General features: G+C 37.5%; 1 protein-coding gene across 1 annotated transcript; it reads left to right on the top strand.

Annotated features, from left to right (window-relative positions):
- The first annotated feature begins 18576 nt into the window (after window positions 1-18576).
- On the top strand, window positions 18577-19330 carry LOC142229768 (uncharacterized). Its single transcript, XM_075300346.1, has one exon. The coding sequence runs from the start codon at window positions 18596-18598 to the stop codon at window positions 19277-19279; it is 684 nt and encodes a 227-aa protein (XP_075156461.1). The 5' UTR covers window positions 18577-18595; the 3' UTR covers window positions 19280-19330.
- The last annotated feature ends 454 nt before the right edge of the window (window positions 19331-19784 follow it).

Raw genomic sequence — 19784 nt, 5'->3', positions numbered from 1 at the left:
AAACTGGTTTTATTTTCTCTTTTCATATTTGTTTATTTATATTTCCTACCATCACAGATGTCTTTAAACATTTTTTGTCTTTAAATTTATCATTATGTCAAAATTCTTAGTTTTCTTACGATAAAAATACCATGGTACTGGTACATGACGTAAATATTTATTGTAAATATTAGAGTTGGATGAAGAGGTTACGTTATGTCATTTTGTATAGGATAAGGGTAAATTGGGAATGTTTTATGGGTAAGGGCATTTGGTCTTGTAGATGAAGTAATCCTTAATTTTTGTAAAAAACAATTCAGAACAAGAATATGTCGTAGTTGTTGCTGACATTAAAGCAATATTCTAAAAATTCCTGTCGGAATTCAAAACAAAAATAGCACAATTAGGAAATAGGCATAGACATATGCAAGCTACGCCTCAACCCTTACATGCACAAGCACACCAATTTCTCCAAAAAAATATAATATGTAATATGGTGTCGCTAGTATTATTTTTTTATTATTATTTTTATATAGTACCAACCTTCAAATGATTCGTGTCAAAATTTGACGCCTGTAAGTCAATTATTTTGTGAGTTAGAGCGTCTTTTATGAAGCAACTTTTGTTGTTGTGAAAAAAAATGGAAAAATAGGAATTTCGTGTTTTGATAAAATACTGTTTTCTGAAGGGAAAAATACGGTGGAAGCAAAAACTTGGCTTGATAATGAGTTTCCGGACTCTGTCCCAAGCATGGTGAAATGTGCACGGAGGACAGTGAACGCAGTGGACGCCCGAATGAGGTGGTTACCGACGAAAACATCAATAAAATCCACAAAATGATTTTGAATGACCGCAAAATGATGTTGATCGAGATAGCAGAGGCCTTAAAGATATCAAGGGAACGTGTTGGTCATATCATTCATCAATATTTGGATATGCGGAAGCTCTGTGCAAAATGGGTGCCGCGCGAGCTCACATTTGACCAAAAACAACAACGTGTTGATGATTCTGAGCGGTGTTTGCAGCTGTTAACTCGTAATACACCCGAGTTTTTCCATCGATATGTGACAATGGATGAAACATGGCTCCATCACTACACTCCAGAGTCCAATCGATAGTCGGCTGAGTGGACAGCGACCGGTGAACCGTCTCCGAAGCGAGGAAAGATATGGACTGATATGGACCACTTTTGGCATGGTTGTTAAACATCATATACTACCACCACGTACCAAATTTCAACCAGATCGAATGAATTTTGCTTCTCCAAAAGGCACAGGAGGTCAAATCTGGGGATCGGCTTATATGGGGGCTATATATAATTATGGACCGATTTCGACCAATTTTTGCATGGGTGTTTGAGGCCATATATTAACACCACGTACCAAATATCAACTAAATCAGATGAATTTTGGTCTTCCAAGAGGCTCCTGAGGTCAAAACTGGTTATCGGTTTATATGGGGGCTATATATAATTATGCACCGATGTGGACCAATTTTCGCATGGTCATTAGAGACTATACACTAACACCATGTACCAAATTTCAGCCGGATCGGATGAGATTTGCTTCTCTTAGAGGCCTCGCAAACCAAATTTGGGGGTCCGTTTATATGGGGCCTATATAATTATGAACCGATGTGGACCAATTTTTGCATAGATGTTAGAGACCATATACTAACACCATGTACCAAATTTCAGCCGGATCGGATGAAATTTTTTTCTCTTAGAGGCTCCGCAAGCCAAATCTGGGGATCGGTTTATATGGGCTATATATAATTATGCGCCGATGTGGACCAATTTTTACATGGTTGTTAAAGACCATATACTAACACCATGTACCAAATTTCAGCTGGATCGGATGAAATTTGCTTCTCTTAGAGGCTCCGAAAGCCAAATCTGGGGATCGGTTTATATGGGGGCTATATACATGTAATTATGGACCATACATATAATTATGGATATAATGTGGACCAATTTTTGCGTAGTTGTTAGAAACCATATACTTACACCATATACCAAATGTCAGCCGGATCGGATGAAATGTGTTTAGAGGCTACGCAAGCCAAATCTGGGGATCGCTTTATATGGGAGCTATACGTAAAAGTGGTCCCATATGACCCATTTGCAATACCATCCGACCTACATCAATAACAACTACTTGTGCCAAGTTTCAGTCGATAGCTTATTTCGTTCGGATGTTAGCGTGAATTCAACAGACGGACGGACATGCTTAGATCGACTCAGAATTTCACCACGACCCAGAATATATATACTAAGACCCCATGGTCTTAGAGCAATATTTCGATGTGTTACAAACGGAATGACAAAGTTAATATACCCCCCATCCTATGGTGGAGGTTATAACAAGTATATACAGCAGTAAGTTCGGCCGGGCCGAATCTTAAATACCCACCACCATGAATTAAATATAATAGTTTCCTTTGAAAACTCATAGTCGTAGCGAGTTGATAATATACAGAATTTCAGGGTGTATAATGACAGATATTCTCCTAAGGAGATCATTTCAACCAGTACGCTTTCCGAGGATGGTTAGGTTAAAGTAACAGCCCGATTTTATGACCCTAAGAACCTCTAGATTTAAAATTTCAGGCAAATTGGATAAAAACTACGGTTTACACAATCCCAATTTCCAATTTCAAGGAAATCGCATAGAAACTATGGTTTCTAGAAGCCCAAGAAGTAAAATCGGGAAATCGGTCTATATGGGGGCTATGTCAAAATATGGACCGATACACCCCATTCTCGACACACCTATTTGTGGTCTAGAATACCTCTTGATTTCAAATTTCAGACAAATCGGATAGAAAATACAGTTTCTAGACGCCCAAGAAGTAAAATCGGGTGATCGGTCTATATGGGGGCTATACCAAAATATGGACCGATAGGCACCATATTCGGTACACTTATTTGTTTTACTAAAGTACCTCTATATTTCCAATTTCAGTCAAATCGGATAGAAAATACGGTTTCTAGAAGCCCAAGAACCCATATCGAGTGGTCGGTTTATATGGGGGCTACATCAAAACCTGGACCGATATAGCCCATCTTCGAAATTGACCTGCCTGCAAATAAAAAACGAATCTGTGCCAAAATTCAGGAAGATAGCTCCATTATTGGAGGCTGTAGCGTGATTACAACAGACAGACAGACGGACATGGTTATATCGTCTGGTATAATTAATTGAATCAATTAATTTCGTGATTGAATCAGATTTTTTTTTTACACATGAAAAAAAAACTAAGAAAAAACGAATAAATTAAAATTTGTTTCCTAGAATCAAGAAAGCAACACTCAAATCTAAAAGAGAATTGTGTCCTCAATGCATCGTTACTTACTGCTTCTTTGGCTCGGAATACCAAAATCATTGGCGTTAAGAAAAAATCTTTGGAACAGGACATGCTTTTTTCAGTAAAGATAACATTATATGACATCGGACGGACATCGTCTTAGAATTTCTCCCTGATCAAGAATAGATATACTTTATATCGTTTTGTGACCGATATTTTGATTAATTAATTAATTGATCCAATTAAAAATTTATGTGATCGGCTTTAGTTTTGTATGAAATAAGTAATATTTTTCTTCTCTTTGACATTGCTAGTGGACAAGTGGGTCCCATGATTTCAAAGAAAATGTTGCCAATTCCAACATCTGTACATTTTAACTATTTGGTGTCTAAGCATATATTTGCATGCAGATTAAGGCACACCACTGTCCTATTTTAAATATTCTCAAATTTATATTAGATTCACATTGCCAAGAGAATATCAACGCAATAAACATTTTGCCGCAACGTGACTTCTCTCGATATGTTTAAAACTATAACTAAGAAAACAACTGAAAAAATAAATACATATCTAAAAATATCGACGCTAAACTTCAAAGATTTTATTATAATTTTATGTCACCAATACAGTTTAGTTTAGGAAAAAATTCAAATATTGATTGAAGTTCTCATTTGAGTGTGTGTTCCCACAGACGCGAGTGTTTAAGTAGGAAACCTAAAAACCCATAATTTAGGACAAATTCTATACCATCGGCTGAATATGGCACAACAACATTTCATTTGAATTTTTGTTTTACTTGTTTGAAAACTTGTTAAATTCTCACAATTGGATAACTTCCGATTCGCAGCTTCCGGATCATGTTTCTAAGTTATTATAGCCAACATGTGGAAAACACTGAACAGCTAACGAAGATGAGATGATGAGAGGTAGAAAACTAATTAAATAGTGAAAGAAAATTTACTAAAACTAATTAATCAATGTTTGTTCTTTATATAATATAGTAAACAAATAAAACAAAAACAATGGCGTAGAAGAAGATGATGATCTGTGGACAGATGGTGTTTTTAATGCATTAATAGAATTCAAAACAAATCTTCAAATGATTGCTTTTAAAAGATGACCATAGAGTCTCGAATGATTTCAAAATGATATTTTCGTTATGTGTCGAGTTTACAAAATAAAAAAAATAAATAAATCCTAATTCTCTAAAGGGCAATACAAAGTAATTTCTTGCAAGTATTTTGAGGGTTTCGTTAAACCAAATAATAAAACTATTATTGTTTCTGGCAATGGACTATGAATACACCTCGTTACATTAGACAAGTATATACGGCCGTAAGTTCGGCCAGACCGAATCTTATGTACACTCCAGCATGGATTGCGTAGAAACTTCTTCTTAAAACTTCTTAACATCCTTTTTTATACCCTTCACCACTACTGTGGTACAGGGTATAATAAGTTTGTGCATTTGTATGTAACGCCAAGAAGGAGTAATCATAGACCAACCTTTTAGTATACGGATCGGCCTAGAATTAAATTCTGAGTCGATTTAGCGATGTCCGTCTGTTTGTCTGTCTGTCCGTCTGTCTGTCTGTCTGTTGATGTATTTTTGTGTGCAAAGTACAGCTCGCAGTTTTAGTCCGATTGTACTAAAATTTGGTACAGGGTCCTGTTTCGGCTCAAAGACGATCCCTATTGATTTTGGAAAAAATCGGTTCAGATTTAGATATAGCTGCCATATATATTTTTCACCGATCTGGTCATAATTGGCGTGTATATTAACCGATCTTCCTCAAATTCCGTACATCCCAATATTTTATGAGTCTCGAAAAACTTGCAAAATATCAGCCAAATCGGTTCAGATTTAGATATAGCTCCCATATATAGCTTTCGCCCGATTTACACTCATATGATCACAGAGGCCAATTTTTTGCTCCGATTTAGTTGAAATTTTGCACAGGGAGTAGAATTAGCATTGTAGCTATGCGTGCCAAATTTGGTTGAAATCGGTTCAGATTTAGATATATCTCCCATATATAGCTTTCGTCCGATTTACACTCATATGACCACAGAGGCCAATTTTTAACTCCGATTTAGTTGAAATTTTGCACAGGGAGTAGAATTAGCATTGTTACTATGCGTGTCAAATTTGGTTGAAATCGGTTCAGATTTAGATATAGCTCCCATATATATATATATATATATATATATATATATATATATATATATATATATGTTTTTCTGATTTCGACAAAAATGGTCAAAATATCAACATTTGTCTTGTAAAATCGCCACTGCTTAGTCGAAAAGTTGTAAAAATGACTCTGATTGTCCTAAACTTCTAATACATATATATCGAGCGATAAATCATAAATAAACTTTTGCGAAGTTTCCTTAAAATTGCTTCAGTTTTAAATGTTTCCCATATTTATACCCTTCACCACTACTGTGGTACAGGGTATAATAATTTTTTACTAACATTGTGTTGCACCCTAGTCATTAGCCGACTTAAATTTTGAGTCTACAGATATATGAACTTAATATGGACAAATTTTTTGGTGATTGGGGATCGATTTATCTGAGGGCTATATATAACTATAGACCGATATGGACCTAGTTAGGTGTGGTTGTTAACGGCCATATACAAGCACAATGTACCAAATTTCAACTGACTCGGATGAAATTTGCTCCTCCAAGAGGCTCCAAAACCAAATCTCGGGATCGGTTTTATGGGGGCTATATATGATTATAGACTGATATGGACCACTTTTGGCATGGTTTTTAAATATCATATACTACCACCAAGCACCAAATTTCAACCAGATCGGATGAATTTTGCTTCTTCAAAAGGCACCAGAGGTCAAGTCTGGGGATCGGTTTATATGGGGCTATATATAATTATGGACTGACATGAACCAATTCCTGCATGTTTGTTGGATACCATACACTATCTTCACGTACCAAATTTCAACCGAAGCGGATGAATTTTGATCTTCCAAGGGGCTCCGGAGGTTAAATCTGGGGATCGGTTTACATGGGGCCTATATATAATTATTGACCGATTTCGACCACTTTTTGCATGGGTGTTTGAGGCCATATATTAATACCACGTACCAAATTTCAACTGAATCAGATGCATTTTGGTCTTCCAAGAGGCTCCGGAGTTTAAGTCTGGTGATGGGTTTATATGGGGGCTATATATAATTATGGACCGATGTGGCCCAATTTTTGCATGGTTGTTGAAGACCATGTACTAACCCCATGTACCAAATTTCAGCCGGATCGGACGAAATTTGCTTCTCTTAGAGCCTCCGAAAGCCAAATCGGGGGGTCCGTTTATATGGGGGCTATACATAAAAGTGGACCGATATGGCCCATTGGCAATACCATCCGACCTACATCAATAACAATTGTGCCAAGTTTCAAGTCGATAGCTTATTTCGTTCGGAAGTTAGCGTGATTTCAACAGACGGGCGGACGGACATGCTCAGATCGACTCAGAATTTCACCACGACCCAGAATATATATACTTTATGGGGTCTTAGAGCAATATTTCGATGTGTTACAAACGGAATGACAAAGTTAATATACCCCCATACTATGGTGGAGGGTCTAAAAATCGATCGATACAGTCCACATGCAAAGAGAAATATAATGGAGCTTTTTTGTGGCTACCATGAACAATTTTCACCGCAGCTGCAATTAACGAATTAGAGTTTTATGCGAGTTAAAAAACATTGTCACAATTTAATAAGGTTCCATGGCAAGGGACTTCCTTTTTATAGTCTAGTCCGAACACGTGGCTACCACACGTATCATGCGTGAGCCTGCGTGAATAAACATTTTGCTTCGTGAATGGTTAAAATGGCCATGATTTGGCGCCAATGATTTTTTCTTCAATTTTAGTTAATTTTTTCTTCTATGAGAGGGTGTAATTTAGTGAGTTGTAGTTAAAAAGTACACGAAGGCTTTAAATTTTCCTGTTTTTAACAACGTTTTGTGGAAATCTCCAAATGTGGAGTATAATTTAGTTCAATTCATTCATTCTTGCTATAAAACAATGTACTTTTTTCCTGTGTACAATCAAAAATGTCACCAGCGAAGGATAAACTACCGCTGAAAAACTGTTCGGTAAAACCAGAGATTGAATACAAGACCCTCTATATGCAAATCGAGCATGCTAACCATTTTCGATAGAGAGCCACCGTGGTACAATGGTTAGCATGCCCACCTTGCATACAATGGGTCGTGGGTTCGATTCCTCTTTCGACCGAACATCAAAAATTTTTTCAGCTTTGTATTATCCCCTCTCAGTAATGCTGGTGACATTTCTGAAGGAATTTCAAAACTTCTCTAAGTGGCTTCACAGCAATGTGTAACGCCGTTCAGACTCAGCTATAAAAAGACGTCCCTTTTCATTCAGCTAAACATGGATTCGGGCAGGATCCAGAAAATTGTGCATTGGCTATACACTATAGTGGTTAGACCAATAATGCTATATGGTATTGTAGTCTGGTGTCCGATATCTCAGGCATATTCAATAAGACAGGTACAGATTCCCTTAATATCTTGCTGCATCTATTGCCTTTAGACATATTGGGAAAAAGGCACAAGGTCACTGTTCGGTCCTTAAAATAATATCAGATGTGCCTAACGTAGTTTGAAACTCCAACAGTGAGGCGTGGTGTACACAGACCCTGGGGAATAAACGTTAAAAAAAAAAAGATTTCTACACTGATGGCTCCAAATTGGATGGACAAGTGGGTTTCGGAGTATATTCTAAAGACCTAGAACTTCGAATAGCGAAAAAATTACAATAAGATAGGTGCACTAATAGAAAAAATTGCGTTCACAATCGTAAACAGACGGTGACAAAATGGAACGAAAACGTTCACAAAAAATCAAAACGGAATGTTCACAATTTCGTTCACGGGCATTCACGATTTCATGAATGGCTTTCGTTGTTCTTTGGCCATGAACATTCTTAAAATAATCGTTTGACGTTGTTATGGCAACTCCGCCAGTTGTGTGCTAAGGCGACTGTAAACGCGTACGGTACAGGTTCGAGTCACGGTAGTGCAAATCTTTTTTTTCATTTTTTTTATAAATTCGTAACACCTAGCAAAAAAGGAGCACTATTTCAGCAGGATTGTAAGGGAGAGGGGCAGTACCAACTGCTTACAGAACAACCGAATCACCGCTGATTTTTGTGGGCGATGTCCCGATTTAGAGCATCTTCTACATAGCGCTGATACTCCATGAATTGGTTGCAATAACGTAAACGAATGATCATAAACTAGTTTGATTACTCGTTTACGTTATTGCCACCGATTCATGAAGTGTGGATGCACTGCCTACTTTATTGTATACCGAAAAGCGCAACTAAACTCTTACTGCTGACATATTTTTTGCTGGGCAATTACGTTTTCAGATCATGAACGCTGGTTGTTGTTTTGACAACGCATGGTGTCATTTTTGGGTTGTCAGATTGACCCCCGTCTGTTCCCAGTTTAACAACACATGTGTGTTTATTCACTTTCATCAACGGATTGTTTTGAAATGACCACACCGTTTATGATTTTTTCTATGGATGTGGCGAATTGGCTGAGAAATAATGTTCCAAACAAATTTTGGCATTAATATACTCATACAGTCAACCTGCAATAAAATCCTTGGTCTCAGTCTTCCTTAACTCGAAAACGCACATAGACTGCCGCAAATTTCTCAACGAGATGACTGAGCAGTACAATATTCACCTAATATGGGTGACTGGCCACAGGAACATACCGGGGAACAGCGAAGCGGTTGAGTTACAACTACCTTACATATTTAATGGGAACTGGAATCTGTTGGTATGTCTTACTGCATGAGAAGGTTGCAGTAAGACACACGAGATATGCTAGTGTTCTCAAGAACTCAGATATCACTCCTGATATATGCTATAATGGGTCGCTGTCTGATAAGCGAGTTTCCAAAAAAATTGGCGTGAAGTACAATGACTACTTATGAACTGTGATGATGTGGATGAAGAGGAATTAGTTAAACACCTCTTGTATGAGTATCCTGGATTCTGTGTAAGGCGTAAGCGAATTTTAGGGGCATATACTTTAGGTTACTGGCGGACCTGGAAAACGGTAAATTAAGTTCAACAGAAGGAAATAATCGGGTAGGATCAACGGTAAAAACTAGAAGTACCCCTATGTAATAGGTACTTTTAGTTAATGTGGTATCACATTTGACTGAATAGCCTAAGGGATCCCAAAGGTAAAGTCTGGAGACCGGTTTATATGGGGCTATATATAAATATCGACTGCTATTGGCCAATTTTGCAAGCTTATTAAAGAGAATATACGTACTAATATCTCGTACCAAATTTCAAGCTGATTGGATCAAATTTTCTGTTCAGAAGGGCTCCGTAAATCGAATCTAAGTACACGCAAAAAAATAATTCTTTCCTCCCAAACGAAATTTTAGACAAACAAAGTTCGATTCTCATTTGCTTTTCGCTGTAAGGAAGTGTATTTGGAAGAAAAGTATATACTTTTTGTGATAAACGTTTATTGTTTTCCAGGATGTAAAAACAATTTCATAAAGACTAACTCAAAAAAAATTTTTTTCTGGCTAATTGCATTTTCCCTCACATCTTTCTCACTTCCACGAAGATTTTTAGTTCTTAGCACCTTTTTCTGTAATACAAACAATGTAGAAGAAATTATACGATTTTATAAATTTTTAAAATTTTTTTACCTTTCGCCTGGACGGAGAATCGAACCGCGGACCATGCACTTTGTAAGCCAACACACTAACCACTGAGCTATGTACCTGTTATGGTCATCAATAGATAAATATCCATATAAGTTATATTTATATAGCATAGCTTGCGGCGCCCACGAACCGAATAAACAAAGTTTATTTAACAGAAACAAACATTTAGTTTGGCACCGTGGAGCAGTGGTTGCTACGTCTGACTCTCATGCCAAGGGTCGTGGGTTCGATCCCTGCTTCGACCAAAGTTTTTTTTTTTTTTTTTTTTTTTTTACATACATTCTACATATGTTCGGAAGATTCCGAAAAAAATGTTCAACATTACATTGTACTATATTAAATTTTGAACTGTAAAATGTGTTTTATTAAAGACCAAAAGTCAGAAAAGAACAGTGTTTGATATAAACGAAATGGACTCTGTTGTTGTTTCAAAAATAACTTTTTTTATTGAAAAAATAAAAAATTTGTAACAAACGAATTTTTTTGTTGATAAAAGTTTAAAATTTTCGAAGCAATTCAAAAAACTCTAACAAAAGAAAAACGTTTTCGGTACACGTTTTCCAAACGTTTTTTTTCTTTGCGTGTAGGGGCTACACCTAAAAGTTATCCAATATGGTCCATTTGCAATACCATCTGACCTAAATCAATAACATCTACTTGTACCAAGTATTCGGAATATAGTGTGATTCCAACAGACGGACGGACATCGCTAGGTCGACTCAGAATTTTACCAACGAAATGACAATATTAATACACCCCCCATCCTATAGGCGAAGGTTTAAAAGTCTTCTTATTTGAAGTCTATATCTCAAAATAAGATTAATGATTTCAATTACCAATCTCAACCCGAAAATAAAACATTTTGTCAATAACATCTGCATTTTTATAAAGGGGCTTAGTAGTTTATTTTATTAAACCTGAAGCGATGCATTTAAACATTGTGATTTGTATAATGTTTATATTTTTATGCTAATATTCAATAAAATACTGAAAAGAAACAAATGTTCGGTTTGCTTTTATTGGTCTCTAGCATTTATGCATTTCAAAACAGAGGATTGTATTTAGCCTAAATATCATAGAAATTTTAAAAAATCAAATGACGTTTTTTTAGAACAAAATTTGTATAAATGATTCTTGTTGATGGGTTATTAGTTTAGTGTGAATTTGATCATTCACATTATTGGATTACTAAACTTTGTGGATTACTTTTAATTGAAGGCGGTACTCGAACAACCGTAAGCAAGATGAGACCCTTCACCTGTATATTGGTGATATTGGGTGCTTTGGCCATCTGTGGCCAAGGTCATACCATTAGAAAACGTGGTTTGGATTTATTATTGGGTGCTCTTGGCGGAGGAGGAGGAGGCGGTGGTGATAGTCATGGTTATGGTGAATCAGGTGGACTAGCTGGTGGCCTTGGAGGTCTTGGTGGTGGCCTTCCTGATATTCAAGGATTAATTAGCTCTAAATTGTCATCATTTACCGGTTTACTTGGTGGTGGTGGTGGCGGATATGGAGGTGGTGGCCGCGGATATGGAAGTGGTGGCGGATATGGAGGTGGTGGCGGATACGGAGGTGGCGGAGGATACGGAGGTGGCGGCCATGGAGGTGGTGGTAGCGGATACGGAGGTGCTGGCGGGTACGGAGGTGGCGGCCACGGAGGAAGTGGTGCTGGTGGATATAGCGGCGGCCATGGTGGCGGTGAAGCTAAAGTCTATGTTGTCCATGTTCAAAGCATAAGCAGTGGTGGTGGCGGCGGCTATGGTGGAGGTTCTGGTGGTTGGAGCCAAGGCGGCGGCGGTGGTAGCGGATGGAGCCAAGGTGGTGGCGGCGGATGGGACCGTTAGAATTGTAATTTGTCAACATCGCCATCACTGAACAACTGCAAGTCATCCAAAGCCTAGTCATATGCTATAGAATAAGTTGCTCCCAATTACAAGATAAGCATTACTTTGTCAAATTCATTTCAAGCACTATCCCAAAGTCATTTAATTTCATTTACTCCAATTGCATTTATCCAGGATTCGTCCATATTAAAAACCAAAAATTAAAAAAAAAAAATACCAATATTTGTTTTACTGATCGCAAACAAAATTTTGAACATGTTTTTTATTCATTTCACTGGCAATGATAATTATTTAACTTTAAATTCTAAACTGGAAATAATTTAATATGAAACATACATTTAATCGAACGCGTGTCTAAAAAAAACTGGAAAATATATATACATACAGACCAATCTCCAGATTTGTTGTTTAGGGGGCTCTGAAAGCTAATCTATTTTTGATACGATCCTCCTAAAATTCAGTACGTGATTTTAGTATTCATCTTTGAGCACCTAAACAAAAAATTGGTCTATATTTGTCCATAATTGATAATATTACCTTCTTATAGATTTGGCATAATTTTATATTTTTGCTTATTATTGGCACACGTTGTCCTCAAACAAAAATTTATTAAACCAATTACATAATTAATTAAAAAAAATACATAATTAATTAAAAATAATAAATTTTAGTGAGAATAAATTTAATTTTTATTGAATTTTTCCACTTAAATTAAAACTTTAATTGAAAGCAAGTATGTTGTATATATGACCAAAATTTCATAAATACTTACATGTAAAGAAAAAAAAACAAGTATATACGTCCGTAAGGTCGGCCAGGCCGAATCTTATGTACCCTCCACCATGGATTGGATAGAAACTTGGTCTAAAGACTTTTATCCACAATCGAATTAATTGGGTTGCGGTAACACTTGCTGATGGCAAGGTATCTTAAAACTTCTTAACACCGTCTTCTCAATTGTAAGCCGATTAAATACGTATATAATTCAGTTTGACAAAATTTTCTATAGCAATAAAATTTTGACAAATTTTCCTATAGAAATAAAATTTTGACACAATTTTCTATAGAAATAAAATTTTGACAAAATTTTTTATAGAAATAAAATGTTGACAAAATGAAATTTGCTTCACTTAGAGGCTCCGCAAGCCAAATCTGGGGATCGGGTTATATGGGGGCTATATATAATTATTGACCGATTTGGACCAATTTTTGCATGTTTGTGAGAGACCATATACTAACACCATGTACCAAATTTCAACAGGATCGGATGAAATTTGCTCCTCCAAGAGGCTCCGCAAGCCAAATATGAGCATCGGTTTATATGGGGGCTATACGTAAAAGTGGTTCGATATGGCCCATTTGCAATACCTTCCGACCTACATCAATAACAACTACTTGTGCCAAGTTTCAAGTCGATAGCTTGTTTCGTTCGGAAGTTAGCGTGATTTCCACAGACGGACGGACGGACGGACATGCTTAGATCGTCTCAGAATTTCAGCACGACCCAGAATATATATACTTTATAGGGTCTTAGAGCAATATTTTGATGTGTTACAAACGGAATGACAAAGTTAATATACCCCCATCCTATGGTGGAGGGTATAAAAACGTTGGGAAAACGTGTATCGGAAACGTTGTTCGTTTGTTAGGGTTTCTGGAATTTTTCGAAAATTTAAAATTTTTGTCAACAAAAAAAAAAAAAAAAAAAATTTTCCAAACTAACATTGCATTTCGTTTACATCAAGCACTGTTCTTTTCTAACTTGAAGACTTTAATAAGACACAAATCTTGCGAAAATTTTTGGAATATATGTATAATTACATTATTGCCGTTTTCAAAAGTTGTATTTTTAAGAAAGTGCCCAGCTAAGGGGTGTGCTTCTGTTAAATGGAATTTCTTTACATCGGCTAGTGGACGCCTAATATACCTCTAGATTTCAAATATCATGAAATCGGATAAAAATTGCGGCTTCCATGCCTCGGGCTATATACATGGACCGATATATATAAATTTTACCACAGCTCTTTATGAACCTAAAATGTCTATTGATTTCAAATTTCACGAAATTCGGATAAAAATGACGGTTTTTATTCTCTCAAGTAGTCAAATCTGGAGATCGGTCTACGCGGGGGCCATATCAAAACATGGTCGGACACATAACAAATTCAATACAGAACTTCATGGACCAGAAATACATCTAGATTTCCAATCTCATGAAAATGGGATAAAAATTGTGGCTTTCATGCCCTCAAGAAATCAAATCGGGAGATCGGTCTATATAGATATAATTCTTCTTCAAACTTGACATGTCTGCAGACAAAGGACGAGTTTGGGAAACATTTTAGCACTATAACTTCGTTACAAAAATATGACCAGGTCAATATGAGGTCAGATGTAAATGTACATCGTTGATTGGCCACCGGAACTCAAGTGCCGCCGATGGTAAAAGTGTGGATCGCCATAAGGGCCAATGTCGCTCACCGTTCTTATTCATCGAAATAACAGGTTGGCTGATAAGTCCCCGGTCTGACACATAGATGGCGTCGCTACTATTAAATGCATATTATTTGTATATAAAGGGTGATTTGTTAAGAGCTTGATAACTTTTTAAAAAAAAAAACGCATAAAATTTGCAAAATCTCATCGGTTCTTTATTTGAAACGTTAGATTGGTCCATGACATTTACTTTTTAAAGATAATTTCATTTAAATGTTGACCGCGGCTGCGTCTTAGGTGGTCCATTCGGAAAGTCCAATTTTGGGCAACTTTTTCGAGCATTTCGGCCGGAATAGCCCGAATTTCTTCGGAAATGTTGTCTTCCAAAGCTGGAATAGTTGCTGGCTTATTTCTGTAGACTTTAGACTTGACGTAGCCCCACAAAAAATAGTCTAAAGGCGTCAAATCGCATGATCTTGGTGGCCAACTTACCGGTCCATTTCTTGAGATGAATTGTTCTCCGAAGTTTTCCCTCAAAATGGCCATAGAATCGCGAGCTGTGTGGCATGTAGCGCCATCTTGTTGAAACCACATGTCAACCAAGTTCAGTTCTTCCATTTTTGGCAACAAAAAGTTTGTTAGCATCGAACGATAGCGATCGCCATTCACCGTAACGTTGCGTCCAACAGCATCTTTGAAAAAATACGGTCCAATGATTCCACCAGCGTACAAACCACACCAAACAGTGCATTTTTCGGGATGCATGGGCAGTTCTTGAACGGCTTCTGGTTGCTCTTCACTCCAAATGCGGCAATTTTGCTTATTTACGTAGCCATTCAACCAGAAATGAGCCTCATCGCTGAACAAAATTTGTCGATAAAAAAGCGGATTTTCTGCCAACTTTTCTAGGGCCCATTCACTGAAAATTCGACGTTGTGGCAGATCGTTCGGCTATTCATGATGAAATGTCAAAGCATACTGAGCATCTTTCTCTTTGACACCATGTCTGAAATCCCACGTGATCTGTCAAATACTAATGCATGAAAATCCTAACCTCAAAAGAATCACACTTTAGTACCAACCTTCAAATGATTCGTGTCAAAAGTTGACGTCTGTAAGTCAATTAGTTTGTGAGATAGAACGTCTTTTGTGAAGCAACTTGTGTTATTGTGAAAAAAATGAAAAAAAAGGATTTCGTGTTTTGATAAAATACTGTTTTCTGAAGGGAAAAAGTACGGTGGAAGCAAAAACTTGGCTTGATAATGAGTTTTCGGACTCTGCCCCAGGGAAATCAACAATAATTGATTGGTATGCAAAATTCAAGCGTGGTGAAATGAGCACGGAAGCGGTGAACGCAGTGGACGCCCGAAAGAGGTGGTTACCGACGAAAACATCAAAAAAATCCACAAAATGATTTTGAATGACCGTAAAATGAAGCTGATCGAGATACCAGAGGCCTTAAAGATATCAAAGGAACATGTTGGTCATATCATTCATCAATTTTTGGATATGCGGAAGCTCTGTGCAAAATGGGTGCCGCGCGAGCTCACATTTGACCAAAAACAACGTGTTGATGATTCTGAGCGGTGTTTGCAGCTGTTAACTCATAATACACCCGAGTTTTTCCGTCGATATGTGACAATGGATGAAACATGGCTCCATCACTACAATGCTGAGTCCAATCGACAGTCGGCTGAGTGGACAGCGACCGGTGAACCGAAGAAGAAAAAAGTGTTGTTCCACCAAGACAACGCACCGTGCCACAAGTCATTGAGAACGATGGCAAAAATTCATGAATTGGTTAGGTTAAGGTGGCAGCCTGATTTATTTTCAGACTCAATTAGACTATTTAGTCCATTATGATACCACATTAACTAAAAGTACGTAGTACATATTGGTACTTCTAGTTTTAACCGCTGAACCTACTCGATTATTTTCGACTGTTGAACCAACCAGATTGTTCCAACAACATTAGATTGTTCCAATTAAAATTCACATACGCCTTACACAAAATGCAGCGAGCCACCGTAGTGTAATGGTTACACTCAAAAAAAGTGAACTCTTTATTTCACTACAGCTAATTTAACTTTATTTTAGTTCATGGAATTATTATGTTTGGTGGAAGTTTCCTTTACTCCAATAATTTTTTTGTGTACGTTAGTTAAATTAACTAAAACCGAGGAAAAACATATACTCAAAGATTAACTAAATTCGTGTCTTCCACAAAATAACAGGTTGGCTGATAAGTCCCCGGTCTAACAAAGAAAAACACATTTTTTTTCAAAATTCGTTTTTTATTATTCAACATAGTTCCCTTCAAGAACGATACAACGATTATTACCAACTTCCAATTTTTTGATACCATTTTGGTAGTACTCCTTCGGTTTTGCCTCAAAATAGCATCCTTTTGAGGTCTGAGAACAGGAAAAAGTCGCTGAAGCCAGAGAATACGGTGGGTGGGGAAGCAATTCGAAGACCAATTCATGAATTTTTGCCATCGTTCTCTGCGTTCACCGTCCTCCGTGCTCATTTCACCACGCTTGAATTTTGCATACCTATCAATTATTGTTGATTTCCCTGGGGCAGAGTCCGGAAACTCATTATCAAGCCAAGTTTTTGCTTCCACCGTATTTTTCCCCTTCAGAAAACAGTATTTTATCAAAACACGAAATTCCTTTTTTTTCACAATAACAAAAGTTGCTTCACAAAAGTCGCTCTATCTCACAAACTAATTGACTTACAGACGTCAAATTTTGACACGAGTCATTTGAAGGTTAGTACTATATAAAAATAATATGCATTTAATACTTGCACCGCCTTCTATGTGTCAGACCGGAGACTTATCAGCCAACCTGTTAGTTCAGAATTTCTTTAAATTTGTAAATTTTACCAAAAATGCGTCCATCATGAACTTCGAAAAAAAAAATAAAATTTAACTACTAGCAAATAATTAAAAAAAAAATAAGTTAAATTTAGCGTTAATTTAAGTACGAAATATTTTTATGTGTACCATATAGGGAAAATTGTCTAAAGAAATTATTGAAGTCCTGGGTAACAGGACTTAGGACTATCGCACTCAACACGCGTCAACCAAGAATGCTTTAAAAAGAAGGTTTCTCGTTTCATTGCTACCACAAAAAATTACACATCTTAATCCGTTGGACTTTTGTACCTGGGTCGCTTTGGAAATTATAAAAAATACCAAAGTGTCGATCATCTGAAGACGGTGCTTCAGGGGGAATGGGTCAAAATATCGCAGAGGCACTTTTATGCTGCGTGTGACGGCTTTGCCTGCCTTTAAAGGCCATAATTCGTACCGATTAGAATAAACTGATTCTAAAATTTGCAGTTATTTCTGAAATTTGTTCGTCATTTTGATATGTAATGAAACTTTGCTTTATTGCATTACAATCAGAAACCCTTTGTGACTTAAATTTTTTTAATTCATAAATTAATAATTCTCCAGTATTTCAATGATGTTGATCGCTATCAATGTATCAGGTACCATTTTTATTAACCTGATAGTTGCTGGTGATTCATTTTTAATTTTTGAAGTTTTTTGTCAAACCGAGCAATGGTTATTTTCATAATGACCACAATTCACTTAATGATTGATTTTTGAGATGGCCCAAGAGAAAACACCAAATGACATGGCAAACAGACACCTGTGATAAATAACTAAAGAGTTTGCAAAGCGTTGCCAATTCTAGTCGAGTTCAAATAAATACCGGTTTCTACTCAAGTGGAAGCGCTCATAATTTTGCGTTGATTCAAAATTGACAGCCGAAAAAAATAAGACAAGAAATATGGCCAAAACAAACATCAAGAAGATGATGTTGGACAAAGCAAAAACAAACAAAAAACAACAATCAAAGTGGTGAATTAACAAAATTTTTTGGTTGGAAACAATCGGGTTATTTTTATGCAAATATATGTACTGAAGACACGAATAAAGCACTATGCCGACACTACCAAAGAATCGAACATCGAACTTCATAATGTTGTTTCTTTCTAACCTCTGCCAATTACATAGTCACCAATGGAGGAATGAATATTGACCGCTCGGGGTGTTGTATTCTAATTCTGATATTTTGGTATCTTTAACTTTCTGCCTGATCAAATGTAAATTGAGCATTGGAAATTTGCTAAAACATGTGATTCGTATAAATGCCACCTCATGAGGTTTATTGAAAATAGTTAACGTTTTACCGTTCCCGTCTTTGGATTACTAAATTTTGTGGATTTTTTATTAGTTGGAGAATATGAAACCTTTCGTCTGTATTTTGGTGATTTTAGCCGCCTTGGCTGCTTGCGGTCAAGCCCATAAAATTCAAAAACGTTCCTTGGGTTCATTGTTGGGTGGTGGCGGTGGCGGCGGCGGTGGATTTGACATCCAAGGTTTGATTTCATCAAAACTCGCCCTTTTGGGAGGTTTAGGCGGAGGTCTAGGAGGTGGTCGGGCTAGTGCTGGAGCCAGTGCTGGAGGATATGGTGGTGGTGCTGGCGGATACGGCGGTGGCGGTCACGGTGGAGCTGGTGGCTACGGAGGCGGTGCTGGAGGCTACGGTGGTGGCGGTCATGGCGGTGGCCATGCTAGTGCTGGCGGTTATGGCGGCGGTCATGGCGGTGGCCATGCTAGTGCTGGCGGTTATGGCGGCGGTCATGGTGGAGCTGGCGGTGGTGGCCACGGTGGTGCTGCTAAAGTATACATTGTCCATGTTCAAAGTTCAGGAGGTGCCGGAGGATCTGGCGGCTACGGTGGCGGTGCTGGTTCTGGTGGATGGAGCCAAGGTGGAGCTGGCGGTTATGGTGGCGGTGCTGGTGCTGGCGGCTGGAGCCAAGGTGGTGCTGGTGGCGGTGCTGGTGCTGGCGGCTGGAGCCAAGGTGGTGCTGGTGGCGGTGCTGGCGCTGGCGGCTGGAGCCAAGGTGGCGGCCAATCCTGGTAAAACCCTTTCACCAAATCTAGTTTTATGCCAAAAAAATATCAAAATAGAAAATCTACAAATTAGACCTAGCATTTAGATTAAGCCCATCTAATTAACTTAGAAAAAGACTTGAAACGAAAAAATATAAATTTTTCAGTAAAAGAAAAAACACAAACATTGAAATCTTAAGTGTTTGACTTCCGTCTTTATTCATTCATACCGCAAATAATTGCTTCGTAATGAATCGTCATAGCCGGTCTCCGTGTGGGGGCAAAATATACAAGCGGTGGCAGTTTAGGAAATTGAATGAAGTGCTTTTGTTCCGGTATACCATTGACATGTTACTGTTGTCAATTATTTAATCATTTCATCAATTTGGCAAAATCAGCAATATCATTGATAATCTTCGTAGAAAAGAAGCCATTTGTAGTTCTGAGATGAAAGAGATATTGGATGTCCGTATATGGCGAGATGCTACAGCATCGGCATCAGAGATGGTCTGTAACTAACTTTTTATACCCTCCAC

Source organism: Haematobia irritans, chromosome 3, assembly GCF_050003625.1.
Source record: "Haematobia irritans isolate KBUSLIRL chromosome 3, ASM5000362v1, whole genome shotgun sequence".
NCBI classification, from domain to species: Eukaryota; Metazoa; Arthropoda; class Insecta; order Diptera; family Muscidae; genus Haematobia; species Haematobia irritans.
This window is presented reverse-complemented; position numbering and strand designations above follow the sequence as displayed.

Bases quoted from the DNA above. Each gene is read 5' to 3' on its own strand.
- LOC142229768 (XM_075300346.1), top strand. From the start codon at position 18,596: ATGAAACCTTTCGTCTGTATTTTGGTGATTTTAGCCGCCTTGGCTGCT.